We start from the raw sequence: 21,036 nt of genomic DNA, 5'->3' as shown, positions 1-21,036 counted from the left end.
CAGACTGGAGGTTGACTAGGAATAAATGAGGAAATTGAGCGCCGGATCACGTCTTGGGCAGTCTGCAGACATTCCGGGAGTTATAATTGAGGAGGCCCACTGTGTGGAACTGGAAGCCAGTGCTCCTGTTCTTATGAGCTTTACAAGACTCGTTTCCTGATCCAGAGCTTTTAGCTTGTGCGCTTAACCTGTTCCGAATGCCACATACTGTGTGAAACTGGTGATCACGGTCTCCCTTCCTGATCCAGAGCGTTTAACTGGTGCGCTTGACCTGTTTCCAGTGCCGGGAGGCCCAGGCCAGGATTGAGGAGTTGGAGACGGCCAACAAGCATCTCCAGAAGCGCATCGACAAGCTCAAGTCAGCACGGAACAGCCTCAAGTGACTTTCCCATTGTGTGCAATGCACAGTGCTGACCAGAGCTTGTGTACAGGGGGGGGGGGGTGACTGTGGAGGGGCTTTAACTTATTGTCACACGGCCTGCGCTTTTTTTTTTCTTCCAGCCCTCTTTTGGCGCGTGACGCAAGGTGTGCGAGAAACGAGGCTCATTTTTACACGCCGCAGGCTCTGCCAGCGCCTTTTTGTGGGGCATTAGTTAGCCAACGTTCACTGTGCTCTGTCGGTTCGGAGTACTGAGCCTGTGGCATAGCGTTCCTGCAGTTCTTTTAGAATCCTGTACATATCCAGAGATGGGGGAGACTTGGGAAGCCGTCGTACACTTTTTTTCTCTGTCTCCCTCTCCCAGCAAAGTGTTACTGTTAAGCATGGCGGTCACACAGCACTGCAGCAAAAGTTGTGACATGCGTGACAGTGGCGAAACTTTTGGATGCCAATGACTGTAACGGTGGGGGAAAATACAAAAACACTGCTGGCTTGCCTTCTCCGTCCTGTCGAGGTGTGACCGCAGGAGCTGCATCAGGGCAGCCCAGCTGGCTCTCCTTAATTAAATGATGCTGGTGAAAAACTGTTCCTTGAGTTTATTTTGAGAAAGCGTTTTTTATGTCCCGGGATGTTAACGTAAGTATGAAGTGTGTCTAGTGCTAGGCACTGGTTGCCTGGTTTGCCTTTGTAAAGTTTACAGGTGTATAACAGCACCACTTTTCTGTTGAATGGCGTAAGCTGCATGAGCCCCAACGGGGGAGCTATTCTCGACTTTGGCCGGAAGCTGCCATTGTGCAATTTGTGCACAAGGTATCCGTCGTGGTGGTGAAAGCGTGCAAAAGCTGATTAATTTCTTGCGAAATATTGCATAAAACGACATTTCGGGTCCTGTGGGCACTTATAGAATTTCAAATAAGGGAGAAAACAAGAAACCCTCATTCGTGAAGCTAGAACTAAGCTCAAGTAATGTGCAAGCAACATTGTACACAATTATCTCCTGTGCAAACGACGTGTAGTATTTGCTAACTGCAGGACGCGGCCCTATTTTTACCCTTGTATTATTCCGCTTTGGTAAAGGAAATCTCTCGTCAAACCGGTATTGACATTTGAACACAGCACTTGCCATGCATTCGCTAACAGCACAATCATTATTTCTTGAAATGCAAGCCCGTGACTGTGCTAAGCGACTATCAGTGGGCAGCTTGGGGTGGTTGGGTTATATGGAAGAGCCTAGGAACCAACTGCAAGACCATCTCTTTACTGCTCACAACATACTAGTGGGCTTAGGTAGTGTTTAGCCCAAGAGACCATGCAGTTTTTTTTCTGGAAAATAAAGATATACCTATGTATGTTTGCATTTCACTAGTTGAAGTGCCATCTTAGCGTGAGGCTTTGAATATACAATTGCAAATGTTGACACTTTGTTCGATTTGTCACATTTGGGGTGCTCAGGACTGCACAGAGCAGCTCTATCTTATTTTCCCATAGAATTTCTATTATAAGAGCAGTCATGAACGGCCTACGAACCTTTCCGAGATTTTCTGAACAGGCAAATAATGCCTGTGCTATGCGGCAACTTTCAATTTACAATTGAACACTCGCTTACAAGTGCGCCTAATATATTTACAATGGGACACTCTATAGACAATTGGTTCAACGGCCTTCAGAAGGCCTTTGAAACGGTCGTGTAGCACAGGCATAAGAGAGACAAACTGTTCCAACACTGGCAGCACCTGTCTGCAATGTGGTTGTTTACTGCTACTGTTTCAGTTGCTCTCTTCTGTGCCTGAGCTCTAGAAAGTATGCAATTATTTATTTTGTTAAATTAAAACATTTGGGTGATGAAGTCTGTCAGACAAGTGAGTGTTCGTCGAAAAAGGCAACCTAAATGCTCCCAATGCATTCAACAAACATTCATTGGAACCCCCCTTCCAAAACCATCTGCACTGCAACAAACACTGTCCTTGCAAGGACCGCTGTTACTGCTGATTACAGAACATGGTGCCAAGCTCCGGCATCATGCTGCATTGCTTTTAAACATTCAAACGTTATTGCAACATTAGTGCTGCAGAAATAAAGTGGTGGGACACAGTTTTTCTACTATTGGTTTGAAATGCATCGTCTAACTCAGAATGAAACATGCTCGCTGTTTTAGTGTCCAAATGTTTTCACGAAATGACAAATTGAAGTGTTTCAAGACCTGGGAGACCCAAACTCCTGAAAAAATATTTACTGCAACGACGGCACAAGATGTAATGCATCCACTTTGCGGTATCACGCAAGGCTCATTTGTTAGCTTGGAAACGCTGACAAGACAGAAATCCTAACGGAAAACGCTTCTTGGCTCTGTGCTGAAAACCGCTTCCTGGCAAAGTCGGGAATAGGGACCCTACGGGAATTGACGCAACGAAACGGGCTTCGGCATAGGCATAACAGCAGCTGAAGGTGAACACACTTGCACACAGTGCATTTCTACCATTCAATAAGCTTGTGAAGACTTAGGATTTGCATTAATGTGCACCGTTTTGTACTTCCCGCCATTTCTTCATGTGTGAAGCCAGAGTTTTTGCTGGCGCCTAAACATGATTGAAAGAGCGCTTCCTGAAGTGTGTAGAAGACAAATGCATCGATCCAATCAAGTTGCTTAATTAAGCGTTTGCGTCACAGAGGTTACTACTCTAAGTGCAATGTCTTTTCGGGGTGTAGTTGCATGTATATTTTGACGTGCACCTGAGATTCGTGGCAAAACCCAACCTCTGTAAAGCTTGTCATGGTGAAACTTTTTAAGCGTGACATTTGTGACTGCAATATTTGCACATGTCTCTTCAGCTTGCCTTCTTTTCCGCGTTGTTTCTAAAAAAAAATTTGCGTGTGCTGTGATGTTCCCAATGAGTGCCAATTACTTGCCAAGGCATCGGTGTTTCTTCCCAGCTTAGTCGATATTGCGGGGGCTGTTGCAAATAGCAACCTTTTTTTTTTTTTAACTGTCCTCTGTACTGTTGAACATTTTTGCTTTAATAGTGCAGGCAGTTCTACGGTGTTATTTTTTTTAAATTGCAAGCCATCGTGTCAAACGTACGTAGAAACAGCTTTCTAAACTAAGCCTTGAGTTTGCGTTATTTGAGGCCACGTTTCTAGGCAAGTGGGAAAGCAAGGCTAGATGCAAGGCGTCGTGTATCAGTTTTCCTATGAAACGGGGGGATATTTGAAGCTGGGTCCAGACGTGGCCTGTCCCTTACACAGGTTGTGCCATAAAGTGTGGTGCTGGAACAAACGTTCACGTGTGAACCACTGTGCCTCTCCTTTGATGAGCGCAATTCCCACCTCTCTCCTTGTACCTTAATTTTGTTCTAGGTTTCGTCATGAATTGTGCGACGCTGTTGCCCAAGCAAAGAGCGGAGGGTGTGAGAATTTCTAACCTCCAATTGCACTTTCTCACCATACTAGCAAACCTTTTGCAATAACGAAGCTCGTCCTTTTTTAGTTATCCTGATATTGTGAAGCTCACCGTGTCTCTTTGAAATTGTACGAGAGGATGCCCTTGGAGGGGGATAAAGGCCTTTACACCAAGGTGATAGCTTTCGCCACTTTTCCATGGTTCGTCTTGCTAAGTAACAATCGAGAAATGGCTCAAAGTGTGCAACTAAGATAAGGGAAAGTGCGCGAATACTTTGTGCAAATAAAAAGACTTCAACCACCTTTACGTTTCTTCTTTAATTCGCTTTTGTGTATTTACAGCACTGGTAGCTCTAATATGCGTGCAGTAGCCATGAAAATCATTGTGCAGGTGCCTTGAGCTGTTCTTCGAGTAGTAGTGATCGTAAAATGAATGCACTGCTGCTGTTGAATTGTATGAACATACACCCACATTGGTTTCTGTTGTAGTTGTACATTTTTTTTTTTTACATCAGTCTAATATGAAGGCACAATATGTAAGTGGGCGCATCTACATTTTTGCTAGCACTGGTCACTTTGTCACCTTCATCCAATCTTCAACTTTTCAAAAGGGTTGCAAAATAAACGCGACCATTCCAGTCTCTTGGAGCCATCACATCGCAGATACTGCAGAGCGACAAATATAGCATTCGTATTGCTGCATTTCATGCTGTAAATGGAAAGGAATTGTGGGTCTTTGCAGAGAGCGACTGCTGTTTCATTTTGTTATGCCACAGCAGCGTGGAAAAAGGGGTGGGGGGGGGGGGGGGGGGGGGTGAGAAATACACGCTTATAATTTTTGGAACATCAGGTGCACCTGCCCAAATCAGTAGAGATTTTTGGTCACTTGTTAGGCGACGTGTGAGGAAATGAATGCACCCTCTATTGATGCGTTAACAGCGGGAGGAAAGGGCAGAGTCAACAGTTGTGTGCACGTTATTACTGTTCGTTTCCAACTCTCTGCTAAACTACGTGCAGTTGCCGCTAAGCCATACAGCAACTAGTGTATAAGGGGCCTGACAAAGTGCCAGTCGATTGCAAAAATCAGCCCGGAACATTGCAGTTCAGTGACAGCACTATACTATACCAAAAAGGTAATGAGCTCATCTCTATACAGTTGGGCAAGCCGCTTTTGTCGATAAAAACGTTGGGTGGCGGTGCAGTCGGCCTAGAATACAAATGCCTCATTACAGCCATGCCATGATACCGTACACTCCACAGTTAAACGCTTAACATGCTGAACATTTGTGGTACAAGCATCCAAGTCCGAACACGAAGGCCACCTCTTTCCCTTCACAAGGTGTAGCAAACCTGGGCACTCTGCTTTGTGTCACAAGTTATGGATACCTTCATAGTGCTACATGTAGACGGACCATTGCATTATATTGTGTTCACACTGAACATCTGCTCGCTCTTGCACTGAAAGGGACAGACTACTGATTTTTGTGGAGTGCATGTCATCTAGCTCATATGAAAGCCAGCGTTTTATATAGTGAGGCAACCATGAGGAATTTTTAAATAAATCGGCAGAAATAATTTTAATTTTGCACTAAAACTTCCGAAGTATAAAATATGGCAACACGTAGTGTCTAAACATGACAAACAACTCCGTTGATTTCAAAGTGTGATTTAAAATTAAAAACCACATGAAGGAATATGAAATGTTGCTCATTATTGTTGTTCCAGCCAGGAGCAAGTTTTTAAATACCCTTTTTAATCTTATGTGCAGTTAAAAGTATGTTGCCACATGGCTCACGTATGGCTGGTAGATCTAAAAATTCCGATTTCAAAAGTTCTATGGCTTTTCGAAAATTCTATGGTTTCAAAAGTTCTATGGTTTTTAAAGTTTTTAACAGTTTCTTTTGGTCAGTGTCTCCGTTTTTTTATTTATCAGCAAAATCGTTCAAGTGATGCCCTTTCATTTGGGATAAAGAAAATATACTCAACAAAAATCAGTTGTCTGTCCCTTCAAAGCTTTCCACTGAGCTGCAAAACGACCTAGACTTTCTACGCACATTTGACGGAAGCAACACTTGATTGAGCTCACCTAACTACAGCAACTGCCAAAGTACACCAACTTAATTGCCAATGCACGACGAGCAATGCAGAAGACAAAAAGTGTGCCGGGACGGATCATCCGCTTTCAGCTCTTTCTTCACTGTCCCATTGTCCTATAACGGTAACTTGGGGTGTGCAATACAGACTAGCATAGGGTTGCGTAGAATTGTACACTTCCAAGTGGCTCAGTTGACTGTCTTTTATGCCACTTCGAATTGAAATTTCATATTCATGGAAGAGGCCAGTCTGGTGGTAACATGACAAAAGTAAAGTGCCTTAATTTAAGTATGCCTTCAAATGGGCAGGGCCAAAAAGCTAAAATTCATGTAATTTTCAAAATTTTTGTAGCTGCGTGGCCCTGGTACCTGCACGATAAAGGAAGCAAAAAAAACAGCCTGTGCCATCAGTCGCTTCCTCATGCAATGCTCGTGGGGTCCCAGCAGTAGTGTTTGTTCTTGTCCAAGCTACTGATTTTGGTCACTTCATCCTCCGTGAGAGAGAAGTCGAAGATCTTCGCATTTTCTTCGATCCGCTGTGCATTGCTGGACTTGGGGATGATGGCTGGAAGAGGGGCATGATTTGACAGAGATCAGAATTGTTTCAGCCTTCCCCTAGTGAGAAAGTCGATGCAACTATCCAGGCAAGCTGCTTCACGGCTGATGTGAATAACAAACAGCGGGTGTTTCAAGCCAGAATTGTTCAAATGGCGAGTTTTACTCCATGAGCAGACTCTGAGCTTGATCTTTGCAGGCCGCAACATGCTCGGTGGTTACTTCAATGAGCATCGCTGCCATATTATTAAAACTGAAGAAAAGTTGGGGACAGCCTAACCACTTGATTTCCTTAGCAAGAAACTTGGCTATGGTATAGTCTGAGGCAATTACTGCTTCAGTGAAGGATAACAGCTGGAGTCAGACCACGAACTGGTTACAACGTGGTATTTTTAGTGCATTCAAGCAACCTTTCGCTGACATGCCCATCTAGGTAAGTTCAGGCAACCACGGAGTAGCTTTTTTGTAAGGCATAATATGGAATAGTGCCGCACCTACACCAAGTTGAAGGGCCCATCGAAGAACGACCTGCGCTGGTGTCTTTTGGTGCCGGCCGGCGATTTCCACCACTGCTGGCTCTTGGAGCATCTATGATCAAACCAAAGTGCAACAGCTGTGTTCCACTGGGTTGAGCTAATGGTTTAAATATTACACTACTTAACTTAAACTAGCAATAATAATGCAAGGAGCCTTTGTAACATAACAGGAGTTTTACCAAGTTTATCAGCACCTAGGCTCCTTTTAAGTCAAACTGTTGAGTATTTCCTGATGTGGCAATAATTTGACACTCGAGTATTTATTGTTTGCCCAACGAGCGTGACCTCGGGCGTTCACGTTTCACGTTTCCTACTGTGTCCCAAATTGAAACGCGATTTCATCACGTCTTGACAAATGAAAAATGGCACAACTGGCATAGCAACGGTGTTTTGCAGAGTTAACTTTTTCTCACAATGCCACTGCGATAGCTCCTTCATCGACTGCTACTACGCCACATGGCAACACAGAGGCAAAAAATGATGGCCTGTTACAATGGCTCAGTGGGTAAGGCGTTGCGCTACTGAGCACGAGAGTGTGGGTTCAGTTCCCAGTTGCGATGGTTGATTTTCTGACTGCGTGAAAAAAAATGTGCCAAGATTTTTATCCAAATGACAGATCACCTGCACCAAGGCGCACCTAATGGCTCAGGTGTACAGCATACAAAACCTCAATCTGAAAGCGAGTCAGAAATAAGTAAAGCTCCAGGGAGCGCAACACTGCAGTAATAATGAAGCTCGGGCACTCACAGCGCTGACTCCCGCTGCCGCCCCCAGGGGCGAGTAGGCCTGCAGCACGATCTGGTGCTCCTTGCAGTAGCGCAGCAGGTCGGCTTGCACCAGGTGTGGGTGGAACTCCACCTGCCCCCGAGGAGCACCCCTGATGCTCTGTACCAAGCCTGGCAGTGCCAACCACAACGGCACTCACCTGGTTCACGACGGGTCGGACACTGCAGTAGGTCAGCAGCTCCTGGAGGTGCTTGATGGCGTAGTTGGAGACTCCAATGGCACCCACCTTGCCTGCAGCAGTACGTTCACTCCCTCTGAGCTGCTTTCCCAAGAATCATCCGAGGTCGCAACGACACTATGCTATCAGATGACAAGCGTCTTTCCAGGGGATCGGCTCGGAAACTAAATGCAGTTCCTTTAATCGGAAGTGACCATTTGCTATGGTATCTGCACTAGCTTTACAAGACTGTAATGTAGCTGCTGTGATTTAAACATACAAAGGGTGAGCAGACAATGGACACATCATCACTACTGCCTAAATGTGACCCAAGACGTGTAGGAACCTGAAATGAGGGTACTTGTGAAACCAATGTGAAATTCAGAGCACCTAAAAGGCACATGCAATGTTGAAAACTGACAGCAAACCAACAGTTGATGGGGTTCGCAACTTATTTCATGCTATGCACACGCCAATTTTGAATCTGAGGTAAGTTAATTGCTTGCAACTACTGTCATCAAAAGAATGAGGCACTGACTTGTGCAGGGTACTTTCTTTAAAAAAATACCTGAACTGGAGCTGCCATGAACGCAATGATCAAAGAAGCCTGCTCAAAACTAAAATAATTTACTGAGAAGGCCAAGTGGACCAACCCAGCAAAGTTTGCAAACAGCCGGCACATAGGAATGAAACAAGGCTCTCTTTACTGTGCCACGGTAACAGCCCTTGCGACGAGCAGTCGTGTACCCGCAATGGCAAGGCACCCCACCTTGCTTATACAGGCTCTCCAGCTCGATCCAGCTCTCCTTGCGCAGTTTGGCCTGTTCAGGGTCGCTGGGTTTGAGCCCCTGCACCCCGGGCCAGTGCAGCAGCAGCAGGTCTGGCTTGCCCAGGCGCTCGATGATCCCCTGGGCAAACTCGCGGCACTTGTCCTTGCCTTGTGCCACCGGTGGCACCTTGGTGGCCACCCAAATGTCGGACCTCTGCAGTCCGTACTGAGGTAGCGAGTCCAATGCAGCGACAAGGGCTGCCTCATTCCTGTACAGCGGTGCCGAGTCTGGCGCACCCCAGCCCCCCCAAACACTGCTCAGGCCAACATTGGAGCAATCAAGGCTCCATTTTGCCTCCAAGGATTCAAAGCAAGAGTAATGGGCCTGGAAGCTTTAACATTTTTCTCGCAGTGCAATGTCACTCTTTGTAAAGTGCAGCCCAAGACTACTTGCACATGTTCAGACTATATGGTAGCATTGTGCTGGTGCATGGTAGCAATATGCTGACATCGTTCAAAGCATGCACGTGTAAATGCACTGCAATTAACACACACGCATATGAAAACAGCTTGCAGTCAATTTTGGTGAAGCAGATGCATGTACCATATTTTGAAGGATAAGTTTTTTGAAGCAATTTTTTCTGTCTTGTGTACCGCTAGTGACACTGAATCCTCACACTGCAGTATGGTTCACGTGCCATATAGAACTTCATGTGATCCGTTCTGCTCCGTCCAACTACCAATATCAGAATTCTAGAAGCAACACCATTTTCAGAACCAACTTTGATGGTTCAGCAGTGACCATTCATTCATCCGTAAGTTGATACCTCTGTGGGAGATGCATCATCTTATTGTTTACTTTTGCCTGACGGAATGAAGAGAATTCCACAATCTGCCCCCCTCCATTCTTTTCAAATGCTTTAGCTTTTTTTTATGCTAACTTTGCCACTTTTCGAGAGTGTCGGTCCAGTATGCCAAATTAAGCCAGAGCAGTGCACAGTTATTTATATTTGACTACCTAGATAGTGATGGTTGTGGTTGACAAGTGGTGACGACAGACAGCTTTGGCAACAGTGGCAACAAAGAACAAATACCAATCTTGGCTCACCACGCTTCATGAGTGCCATCCGTATGTCTGGTCGGCTACCGTATTTTCGCGCGTATAACCCGCACCAAAAATGCGAAAATTTCAGCGGCAAAGTAAAGGTGCGCATAAAACGCGGGTTGTTTCCTTAGTGCAGCTTCACGGCAATGCGCGTTGTGTCGTGAAGCTCCTACGCAGTAACACTGACTAAGCCTTCCATGGCAGCGATTGTGCAAAATATACAAGGACAAGGAAGAAAAAACAAGGAAGAGCACACTCTAAATACTGAATTTTATTAGTAAACTGTGACTTTCACCTTGCAGTCAGCGTATTCTACTGGCTAAATGTACGCTTTTTCTGTCTGCATAATACGTCATGTGTTGCTTGAGCAGCAGCTTTGGTGCAGCCTTTCTGTATCAAATGTGCGGGCAATACGCCAGGATTTTTTTTTTTCTTTTCCGGCGGGATGAAAGTGGGGGTGCGGATTATATGCAGGGGCGGGTCATACGTGTGAAAATACGGTAATTGTTTGACCAATTTTAAGTACTAAAAAAGAATACCCTTCAAAGCAGATTGAAGATGAATGACCTCACAAGCACAATATTCACTTTCATATGGCATGACAAGATACACACTGCAAGGGTAGTTATTTATTAAATGCATTCTTTACTGCGCGTACTTCACATGCATACATGGGACTGAAAGTAAACACGTGCTAAAACATTACATCAATAAATCACTCAGTGATTTCAGTGTGCTCTTACCTCATGCTTTTACCATGCAAGTTTTCTCCCTTACATGCTGAACCTACTAATGCGACAAAGGAAGGAAGGACTGCACTATTCATCTTTACTCTTTTTTCAATGTAGAGTCTTTCACAAGTTTTCCTCCTTCACAATACCTGTGGGCCCTCTGTCTATTTTCACTCTGCATTTCACACCCGCACTGAGAACATTAGAATAAGCAATTTTAAAAAAAGAAGCGCTTGGAAGGCTCAGAAGTCTCCAGGGCTGTCACGTACCAATCAGCCGGTACCCCTGCTGCAGCACGGTCGGCAGGAGGGACTTGAGCGCTGCCTCCGAGATACGGTACGTTCCAACTGGATTCAACAGGAAGGCAGTCCATGAAACATTTTCTTTACGAACCAACTGCCGAGAATAACTCTGTGTACATGCAGGCATCGTGCAGAAGAATACTTCCTGGAAGCAGCCACTCGTTTAAACATTGCAAGTCATGGTGGCAGCAGTCTTGATTTGGCTGGTACCAAGTTTCGGCACTGCATTTGAATGGGCCCTTGCCAACGACATGCAACACATAGTGGCGTGGGCTTGGTGTATGTTGGTTTAATTGCAGCACGCGGTATAGGCAAAGTATCTACGGATTAATAATGATGAGACTTGGCTTGGTATACGGTTCCACAATACGCGTTCCCCCTCAGTAAGGTGTCGATCTGACCATATGCTGCAACTCCGTTTCAGTTTTGTTTTACATACAGACAAGTTGTACGCACTCGTAATGCATGAATAGTACCCCAGTGCTTTAAGCTTCTGTATGCATACAGTGCCTACAATTCATCTTGTGAAAATTGAGACTGTCACAACTGTACTGACTGCACTGTTTCGGAGGGTATGCTTTTAAACGTGCTGTGACGAACAACTTTTGTTTATTCAAAAAATTTAGCCCTTGGTAACTCACTCAACTTTATCTCAGCTCAGAAAGATTTTTTTTTTTTTTTAACCAAAATAGAGATAAGGAGCACCAAAAAACTTCTGAATTTTGTGCTGCACAACATCAGCAGTGACATGATAGGAGGAACTGCAAAAACACAGCTACTAGTATGTTAACTCCACGTTAGCATTCAAGTGATACGACCAAAAGGAACTAGAGGCACCACTACAGTTGCAGAGTCATTATTCTTGGCGATGCATTTGGTCAGCGGACACCAGTCCCACCAACAAGACCCAGTGATGTCACGCACACTTAAGATAGGAAGCGATTGGACTTTTGAAGGCAGTCTTTTGAATGAACCAGACTTGTATTTTGTCTTCATGGCCCTTTCGATGACCAGAGACAAAAGAGAACAAAAAAAAAAAAGCAGATTTTGATTGCTTTGTGAATTCCACCTCGCCCTGTCGTCATGAGATATCCAATTCACAGTTTCCTGTAGGGGTGAGTTTCAGGCGCTTTCAAGTGTAAGAAATACAGTGGCAGAATGCTTTTCATTCATGTTCTGATTATAATAAAATACTACTCAGATCACGACGTTCATTTAACCGTTCACACAAACTCTATGATGTCTAACAGGGCTTTTTTTTACTTCTTTTCTCCTCTTTCGTCTGCCCTGTTATCTATAGAGCCTTTTCTCTTTTCTACCCTTTCTTACCCATTCCCCCGCCAAGTAGCATGTCGGTGTTAAGATTCTGGCAAACCTCCTGGCTTTCTTCTCTAATAAAGAACTCTCTCTCTCTCTCTCTCTCTCTCTCTCTCTCTCACACACACACACACACACACACACCTTTCATTTACCGAAACCAAAATCCTGTAATTTTCCGAAATGCAAGCTAGGTAACACCCCGGTCTGGCTTCATCTCCTTAATGTCCTTTTCGCACAGGTTTTGAAACTATCAAACACTTTCTTTTAAATTGTCACGGCTTTCCCTTGTTGCAACTAACATGCATACAATATACTTTTAGTCGGATCAGTTTCTTGTAATCCGCTATTATTGTTCTTTTCACGGGCACTTGGCCCTAGGAGTCTGCACTTTTGAAGGGACGTTGTGTTCGCGTTTCATTCCTCTCTTGGGATGGTAGGTCGGTTGCCCTGCTAGACAGCTATTTCTTCATTCCCTTTTTCTTTCTGGCCCTTTTATTACGTTGCAAGGTTTTTCTTGTTTTTTTTTCTTTATTTTTACATTTTTATATCTAAAGTAACCCAGGACACAGCTTAATTTCTGCAGGCAGCTCCTTGGCCTATTCCCCATCTGGGCATGTTCCACAATCCGAGGTTACAACCAACCAACCGACCATTCTGTGCAACACTGAGGTGTTTTAAAACTTTTTTACAGCACATATCTAAACAACTTTTTGATCATACTATTTTCTTACTCTTATGAATAAAAAGCTTGCAAAATTCTGTTAATCTAGTCGTAACAGCTGCAAGTATGTTTTTTAACAGTTCATTCACATTAGTCCAGCAGTTGGGAACTTTTGCATTTTAATGTCTTTCTTAGGAAGCACTAAGGAGACAATGAGCACTTCGTTGACAATCAATCTTTGCAGAAAACTGCCGCATATAGAACCTAGAATGCGCTCTACTGCAACAGCTGTGTGTGACGGCAGATGTGCATTTGCATTTCTGTGCATTGTCACCAACACAAACACTCATTGTCTGGTTATAATACCAGATACCGCCTTCCAAGTGATAAGACGTGCAAGTGTGCCCTTCCAGCTGCAAGCAAGGCATCGCTTGCTGGCCACAACGAAACTAGAGTGGAACCACCAAAGCCTGTTATACAACAGCATTTCGGGTCGCACAATGGGTCTTGGTAAGTTGTTTTCCTTTGCAATTGCAGGAAAAAAAAAAAGACTGGTTTGTCTTCGTGAAGATAATTTGTGGAAACCACGCAGAGTTGTCACGTACGTACACCATATGCCTCATTTGTTCACCACCAGGCAAAAATAAACAGGGACATATGAGCACTTTGATCACTCTTTCTAAAGCTGTAAAAAAGAACTGTACTCCCCTACACAGCTTGACTCCCGTTTTGGAGAACTGGGAAAGATAGCGAACAGTTCATCCATGCTGACCCTGCTCTCATGACCTTGAGCTATGTAACGTCATGGTATACTGAGGTCTCAAGAGACCACTACACACCACCAGAATAGGCTCGCAATAGCTTCAGCTTATGTATCGCATCCTGCAGTGCACCACCATTCGATAATAGCTAAAGGTCTCTGTGACGCTATTGCATATATTAGCAGTACATAAAATGGCCAAAACGATGTTATACAGTTACGGCGGCACTTCCATGGTACCGTAGAGTGCAACACAATTGACTTATAATTGTCCTTGGCAATGCCGCCACGCAACACGCTTGTAAAGCCTACTTATGAAGCTAGCCCTGTTCGATAAAATTGTAGCACATTCGCCACCAAAACAGCCAGCTCCTAAGCCAACGAGCTTCGTGTCTCACCAACCAGGAAATGCGCATCAGCGGCCTTGCGATCTGCGATCAAGTTTCGGGTTTGCCTATCGGTCAACAAGCATGCATGGAACGAATTTCCCGCTCCTTGCATACGCAAGCTACTTACACCCTATTGCAGGTAGATGCGCCCCATTGTTTAAAAGCATCTTCGTTGCCATCGAAAGCGCCATGCTGCACACCAACAATTATTTAAAAACAAGACTATCAACTCGCATCAGAGTGAAACAGAGTTAAATACTTCGCAAACAAATAAACAGACCAACACGTGAAGTGTTGCCAGGTTCAAAGATGTTATTCGACAAAAGCACCAAAAACACCGTGGAAGTTGAAAAATACAAATAATTGAAGCAGTAAAAAATTTCTCCGCTGCACAATACTACATGTTCAGGTTCAAGGTGATATAAGTGCGTTTCAGTGTTTCACGCGTTTCACCACACGATTTTGGCGAGTGCGCCGCAGTGGCCGTAGCAGCAGATGGAGAGGTGACATTCAGGATTCTGGTTGCTCCAGTGACCTTTTTGCCATTATTTTAAACTTATTTGAATTAAGCACTTACTTTACAAGTCTAATGGCTTCCTGGGCTACCTTGTAGACAGTGACTTGTGTCATAACTAAGGCAAATATGTAATTAGAGCCACGACGGAAAGAAAAATATTTAAGATAACGCGCTACATGTTTAAATCGCGCGCCAAAACTTGCAGTAGTGTACCAGATATTTAAAATTTTATTATTATTGTAATTAGTTTATTACTATCGCCTCTTAGCATGTTCTGAGAGCAACTTCATCACGTAAGAATATATATGTAATCGCAAACACAATAAAAACCAACTCACAAATGCGCATAAACAACAGAAAGAGATGCTTTTCAAGCATGGCGGCTGTCGAAAAGCCAGCGGATGTGAATCCGTGCCCACAAAGTGGGATTAAAGATATCGTAGAAGGTAAGTAATGCCCGCTAGTGCGGCTTGATGTAATCATGAACAGAGCTGTTCGTCGTGGTTACAAAATGCGCACTGATTTCCCCTGTGGTTACAAGTATTCGTTTGTTCAAGACATGATGAGAGTGTAGGCTGCTTTCAGGACGCTGCTTCCAGCAGCGTTTGGTGTTTTTGTTGTATTTCACGTGTCTCCTAATTGCGGTCGTTCCACCGCCAGCTCTGTTCCTCTAAATCGAGTCCAGGTAGCTAGGTTCTGGTTTTCGTGGCGTCGATCCACTGGCGAAGAGTCGTTCCCCAATGACAGCTTGATGTGTCCGTAGGATCCCCGCTGCGCTGCCGCTAGAAACTGCTGCGTCTGTGATTGCAGTTCCTGTGATGTACTCTTAAATTATAATGTCGCGCCCTAACTTTCTCGTTGACAGTTTCGCAGAATGGCAAAGATAACGCGAACGAAAGCCCCATGGAAAACCTCCTGGAGAAATTGCGGGCCAAGGCCAAGCACTACAAACCGTGGGGAGACATGGCCAAGGCGCTTCGCATGGCTATCATGGTAAGATTGCCCTTGGAAAAATCATTTTGCACGTTTGTGGGTCAGCTGAAATCTACTGCTTTCGCTTCCGAGGCAGCATCTTCGTAGTTGTGTGCAGCAGTGGACAGCTAGCGGTGTTGAAGTGTCAAGCCCCAGCACGAATGCAACACACTTCGAAAGTAGAATCACTTAATTGCTTGTATTGTCTATCGTCGGATGCACGAAATTTACCACGAGAAGCATCCAGAGCGGAGAAAAGCTTGGGAGTTTGACAGCTCCACAACATGTTTTTTTCCGCATTGTATTGTTTGCAGTGCTTTTTAACTGTAGTGCATAGGTAATTTGCGCAGATCCGTACCATGATAAATTAAAGCGCTGCGTTTAAAAGCTACAAATATAACTTGCTTTAACTGCTAGAATGCTCACTCACAATGTTGAAGTTCGTTGACAGTAATTGCTTTTGCTCAGACAATTAATAATTGTTACTGTCACATAATTAAACAATATGCGTATTATTGCGGTAGGCAGCGAATTTTTAATGAAGCGATGCAGGTTGTTTTAAACAGACAAGGCACGTACTGTCAAAAACTAGTGTTAAGAAATAACTGCTTCAGAATGTAGTCTATGTGCAATGACGTGGTGCAATTGAGTGACCACCTAACCTATACGTAGGATATTGACATCATAGAGGCATGTTTAAAACATGAAGGTTGCCACTGTTCTGTGCGAAAAATGAAATACGCTGCTGTCACAAACCAGTGGAGCAAACAAGAGGCAAATGTTCTCCGTAAATAAATAGCGCTAAGCACCAACAAGATGTCGCATCTACTTGCACATTAGAATACTCAGCCCCGTGTGGGGACTTGTCAGCCAATGCACGGAGTTGATTAGATGCGTCACTACAAGACCACCGCAAGTACAATATGAGACCACACGATACGAGCAACAACTTCGTCAGCATGAACTTCAAAAATGGTAGAAGAATGGCAGAAAAATTGTGCATGCCTACCTTTGCTACCCACCAGCAGTGACAGCCAGTTGACCAGTGACAGTTGACCAGTGACAGCCGATCGGACAGCCATGGCCCGAATGATGTCGTATAGGCCATGCAAGGGGTGCATAATAAGTAGAATTGAAGAGAGTGCGGTCGGTTTTTCTGCGTCTTTCACAGCGATTTGCACGTTCACCACTTCACGTGCACGTGTAATATTTGGCTCAGGTATTCCTGGCAGTGTAATCTAAACGTCACGCAGGTTTACTTGCACTGCTCAAAGAGTGTTGCAGGGTCCCTTTAACTCTTTCGTTACCACGCCTATTCAAATCGATCACCGGTGATCGATGATTTATATTGCCTATTTCGACATGTTGTAGTCGTTTCTCGTACACCTAATGCGGCCAGTAGTTAGTCTAGGCACTGCCCTTTTAAAATCAGTTTAAATTTTCCCGCTCCGGCGACATTGAGATTTTTGGTGGCGTTTTTTGCGAGCTGAGGTGCGCGTGTTTTTGACGAAGGGGGCGTGGCTGCTGCACTTGAGAAGAAGGATGACGGTCGTGGTTAGGCTGCATTACCATAATATTTTTTTTGTCAAAAGGCTCCTGGCATGTCAAATACCAAATAATAAGGTCAGCTTTGTAACCCGACAGCGTTGAGAGGTGATAATTACTTGAAAATGGCCCCAGCTATTCACTAATGATGTTTGGTTCGGACAAAGGGCAGCTTTATTCTCCCAAAGCTTATTTCTGATGGTCCCCCGCATGTCTAGCAAGTGTGCCTGACATTTTCAACCAGTTTGCAGCAGTTTCGGTTTCGTTTTCGCATTGCGAAATTCATATTTGGCGCTACTACGCAGTTACCCAACTACAAGCTCATTTGCCATGGCGCCTCCGTTGCCCGCTACTGCTCCTCAGAACAAGCGTGCCGCTCGCGCTTGCACTTTATCTACGCCTTGCTTCTGCGATAAGAGCGTCCGCTGAAAGTCAAACGATAACACCAAGTCGTCGGGTATCAGTTCAGACGAGGAGAACGCTTCCAATTGGCCTTGAACACCGCCAGCTGTTCACCGGCCAGTTTCGGTTTCATACGAGGGTATTTCCGGAGGTCTAGTGTCGCTTCTTAGTAGTACTGTTTATTCTGACAAAGTCTCTAACAGCCTTGTATTTGTTTCTTTTCGAAATTGCTAGGTGGTGCTGCAATGTAGTAGGCTCGTAGTTCTGAACTCGCTTCACAGCCCGACGGCGGCTTGGTGAAAGCTTGCTGGGCATGATTCTAGCACATCGTACCTTATTCCTGCAAGCAGGGCTACCATAGTGAGTCAGAACATGATAATAAGCCACAAATGAAAGTTCTGACTGATGAGCGATCATCAGAACGTCAACAAGCATCCACCAAAGAGTTTGGTTCTCAACTCCAAGCGGATTTTTTCACATCGCTTGCTTGCCTTCAATATTGTGCCAGTCATAATCATTGACAAGGTGTTTTTACATCACGTGGAGGCTAATTTGGGCCTTTAATAATGTCAAACAACCAGATTTCTTCTAGAGAACTATCCGAAATAGCAAAACTTGAAATAGAGGTTGGGCTTCACCACATGGCACGGGCACCACGTGGGCTAACATTTTCTTTTATATCTGACAAATTGTACTGCGCAACTCAATTTTTTTTCTAGGACGGGTTTTTGAAATGTCTACCTACAAAATGTATATTCTAAATTTTTTCTACTACAGGTGGTTTATTATACACAACTTACTTTTTTCTTCGACGCGTGGACAAAAATTTCGAATTCGATAATTTTTTTCGGAATCATTATTTAGGAAAACATTATTAAAACTGGTGTCGTTGGAAAGCGCGTGGAATAATCTGCATTGTATGTCACTGCAATGTGTGCCTAACCAATATGTATAGCACAAAAAAATGTTTTGTTAGACCCTTCAAAATTGGTCAATTTCCCGCGGTAACGAAAGAGTTAAAGCATCTCCTACTGAATTGGCTGTATTTTTTAGTGAAGGCAAAAATAGCTGTTTTTGTGTGCTTTGTATGTCGCGCACATCAGAGAGATCTATCTGGCCTAAAGTAATTAATTCCTGTGCTTCTACTATGGCTGCCTTGTGTGCCTTGCACTTTTTTGGGGTGGAAAATAATAAAACTGCAGTTTTTAATTCGGTACCGTTTTGTTTTTCTTCCAGGAAAAACACCACCTGGTGGACAGTGCTGACCGCAGCCAGCTGCAAAAGTGCCTTGACACAATACAGAAGTCCATCAGAGGTAGGCAGGAGGACTTCGGCATTTCTTGTTCACGCTGAAAATTTGGCACCCTTGCAAAATTCAGCTTGTGACGTTGGAGCCTGTCGAAAAGCATATAACACCCTCTTCTCTTTTTCTCTTTGGTGAGGATATGTGGATTCAGAGTGCCGCTGCTGTTGTGCGCACTTTCACATTTGGCCTTGCACTTCACAACATTGCTTTATTAACTTCTTCCTATTATTCTTTTTTCAAATGGCTCTCCTCCACAGCCTGTTTTTATAGTTTCTTATTGCTTCTTTGTTACAAAAAGAGAGGACTACAACATAGTAGAGGAAAATGAAGAAGCGTGCATTCGTGTTTTCTTGCTCTAAAAAAGAAACAAAAAATACCCTGCAGAGCTGTGTTTACATCAACAAATTGTGTGCCAGATGATAAAGGCGCTCTGTCAAGGCATTTGATGAATGGAATCCTTTCCAATTGTTGAGTGTTACTCAGCATGTGACATTAGTGTATGTTGTGGGTTTTGCCAAGCTCTGAAAGGGGAGAAGGTTTTTCTCCACTTCACCACGGTCCCCATGCAAAAGGGATTTAAGCAAAAAGTAAAATGGTTTTTATATAGGTCGGGGCCGGACATAAGTTCCACCATTTGAGTCTTCAAGCTGCTTTCAATTCATTGTCAAAGGTGTTGATGTAATACCCCTGTCAAACGTGCCTATTTAAGTGCACTTGCGCCGAGTGCACTCGGGCTCCCCGAATGACACTTTGGCTGCGCGCTGCTAATGAAGAAATAAAGTGCCCTTGGCCGTGGTGTCAGTGACGATAGCCGGCATAAATATTACGCAAAAATATTTGAAATTCCCCCTTTTGATCACGTGAGAAACAATGTAAACATTTCGTTGTGTTTTCATTGTTGAAGATCGCAATGGGCGCCTCGCACAAGTCTCCACAAAAAATGCAGTCGGGATGGCGACTGAACACCAGCACTGATATCTTGTGTTATTCACTGCGCAGCGACTATCAGCAGCATTATTGTTTGGGGGAAATTATCTGAAAGCGTGAAATATAACAGAAAAGCCTGAAGTGGGAACACAATCACAGGGCCACAAGAGACCACCTACGAGAACGCCGCAGAGAACGGCTGCCATGGAGCAAAACCCTACCAGGCGGCGCTGGCACATCGTTGAGAGAGAGGTTATTTTCTATAATTACCTTTTAAGATTACTTATTATCATCTAAACGCTCGCAATTTTATTTTATTTTTCCCAATTTTCGGACTTCTGCTCAGGAGATACTCACTCGGTGAGCCGGCCCCGGTTAATGTGTTTGGGGAACACACTCAGCTTAAAGTGCATTCCTTGTAAAGTGTCATTTGTGTCTGCCGTTTAGCTGCTCCCGAATGACATTTTGGCCGACTGCACGCTGTGGAAGTGCACTTAAATAGGCAGGTTTGACAGGGGTATATGAGTTTCAGCAGGGACGCTACTTTAGTCGCATTTACGTCAAAGCAGTGAATCCTCCGTTTTTCAGTCACATCGATGCAATCCATGATTGAGAGGCTGGACACCATAACGCGGCAACAAGGGTAAGTAAGCCTCGACCTCAAACACCCCCCGTAGCTGTTGGGCTTTGGTGCGGATGGGTCACGTGGGTGGTGGACGTTGCAGCCTGATGTTCACCACGGGTCCCGGAGGCCAGGAATGCTTCATCAGTTCAGACATGTTCTATGTGGAGGTCCTGCTGGAGCCCAGTGGAACCGTGAAGGACGTCAAGATCTCGCATCACGGAGATCCCTTGGTGAGTTCTCTTTTTCTGCCTCGGCACATAAGTGCATGCACTAAAGCAGAAAGGCCATCAAAGGAAGGAAAGCAGTAGGGATGGGTGAATAGTGAATTTAAGGTTCGAAGCAAATTCAAAGTGAATAGTGATTTGGTCGAATAGTTTCGAATCAAATAGTTCAAATAGTGCACATCACAAATTACAAAGAAAAATAGCAAATTGTGACCCGTCTAAGGACTAGAACTCACGTAGGCACAGCATTTTGTGAAACTATTACCAGTTGAGTATTTATTTAGAAATTGCATGTGCAGCTTTCCTTTACTGTATTGCTCCACATGGTCTAGGGGGGAGCAGCTCCTGCTGGCTGCTGACAATATTCCCTGCTGTCGAGAATTGACAATATTTCCTGCTGCCTTTCAACTCCTTGCCTGCGTGGCAGGAGTTGAAAGGCACTTTCGTGCCACCTTGACCAGCGCTGGTAAAGTTAGCTGCCATGATTCTTCCACCATTCCAGAGGGTTTTCAGACCGCTGGAGCACAGGGGCGCCCAAGTATTCTGTCATCTGAAATCTGTCACATCTGATGCAGTGAG

The 21,036-nt window shown here is 44.5% G+C and overlaps 3 protein-coding genes across 8 annotated transcripts in view; 2 read left to right on the top strand and 1 right to left on the bottom strand.

Moving 5' to 3' along the window:
- Positions 1-4,076, top strand: part of LOC144170243 (leucine-rich repeat flightless-interacting protein 2) — a 49,978-nt gene extending 45,902 nt beyond the window's left edge. For all 5 annotated transcript variants that reach the window (XM_077699903.1, XM_077699904.1, XM_077699905.1 and 2 more), the window contains one exon: positions 282-4,076. In XM_077699903.1, the coding sequence (XP_077556029.1) occupies positions 282-383 (102 nt within the window). In that variant the 3' untranslated portion in view covers positions 384-4,076. The remainder of the gene's footprint in view (positions 1-281) is intronic.
- LOC144170245 (putative oxidoreductase YtbE) lies at positions 2,928-14,235 on the bottom strand. The gene is made up of 7 exons (XM_077699912.1): positions 14,067-14,235; positions 10,777-10,854; positions 8,672-8,959; positions 7,885-7,976; positions 7,707-7,817; positions 6,918-7,011; positions 2,928-6,433 (listed from the first exon to the last, which is right to left on the bottom strand). Exons 1-7 carry the CDS (start codon positions 14,128-14,130, stop codon positions 6,288-6,290), a joined length of 873 nt encoding a protein of 290 aa, XP_077556038.1. The 5' UTR covers positions 14,131-14,235; the 3' UTR covers positions 2,928-6,287.
- The window catches only part of Med1 (Mediator complex subunit 1), a 26,001-nt gene continuing 18,133 nt past the window's right edge, over positions 13,169-21,036 (top strand). The window contains exons 1-5 of one of the 2 annotated variants that reach the window (XM_077699900.1): positions 13,169-13,300; positions 15,322-15,449; positions 18,612-18,690; positions 20,197-20,251; positions 20,334-20,463. In XM_077699900.1, coding sequence (XP_077556026.1) covers positions 13,291-13,300; positions 15,322-15,449; positions 18,612-18,690; positions 20,197-20,251; positions 20,334-20,463 — 402 coding nt within the window. In that variant the 5' untranslated portion in view covers positions 13,169-13,290. Of the gene's footprint in view, positions 13,301-14,640; positions 14,903-15,321; positions 15,450-18,611; positions 18,691-20,196; positions 20,252-20,333; positions 20,464-21,036 lie in introns of those variants that run through there. The other variant, XM_077699899.1, reaches the window with a different exon arrangement.

The sequence above is a fragment of the Haemaphysalis longicornis genome, unplaced genomic scaffold, assembly GCF_048455015.1.
Source record: "Haemaphysalis longicornis isolate Haplotype H1 unplaced genomic scaffold, Haemaphysalis longicornis Haplotype H1 scaffold_2, whole genome shotgun sequence".
In the NCBI taxonomy this organism is placed as follows: Eukaryota; Metazoa; Arthropoda; class Arachnida; order Ixodida; family Ixodidae; genus Haemaphysalis; species Haemaphysalis longicornis.
This window is presented reverse-complemented; position numbering and strand designations above follow the sequence as displayed.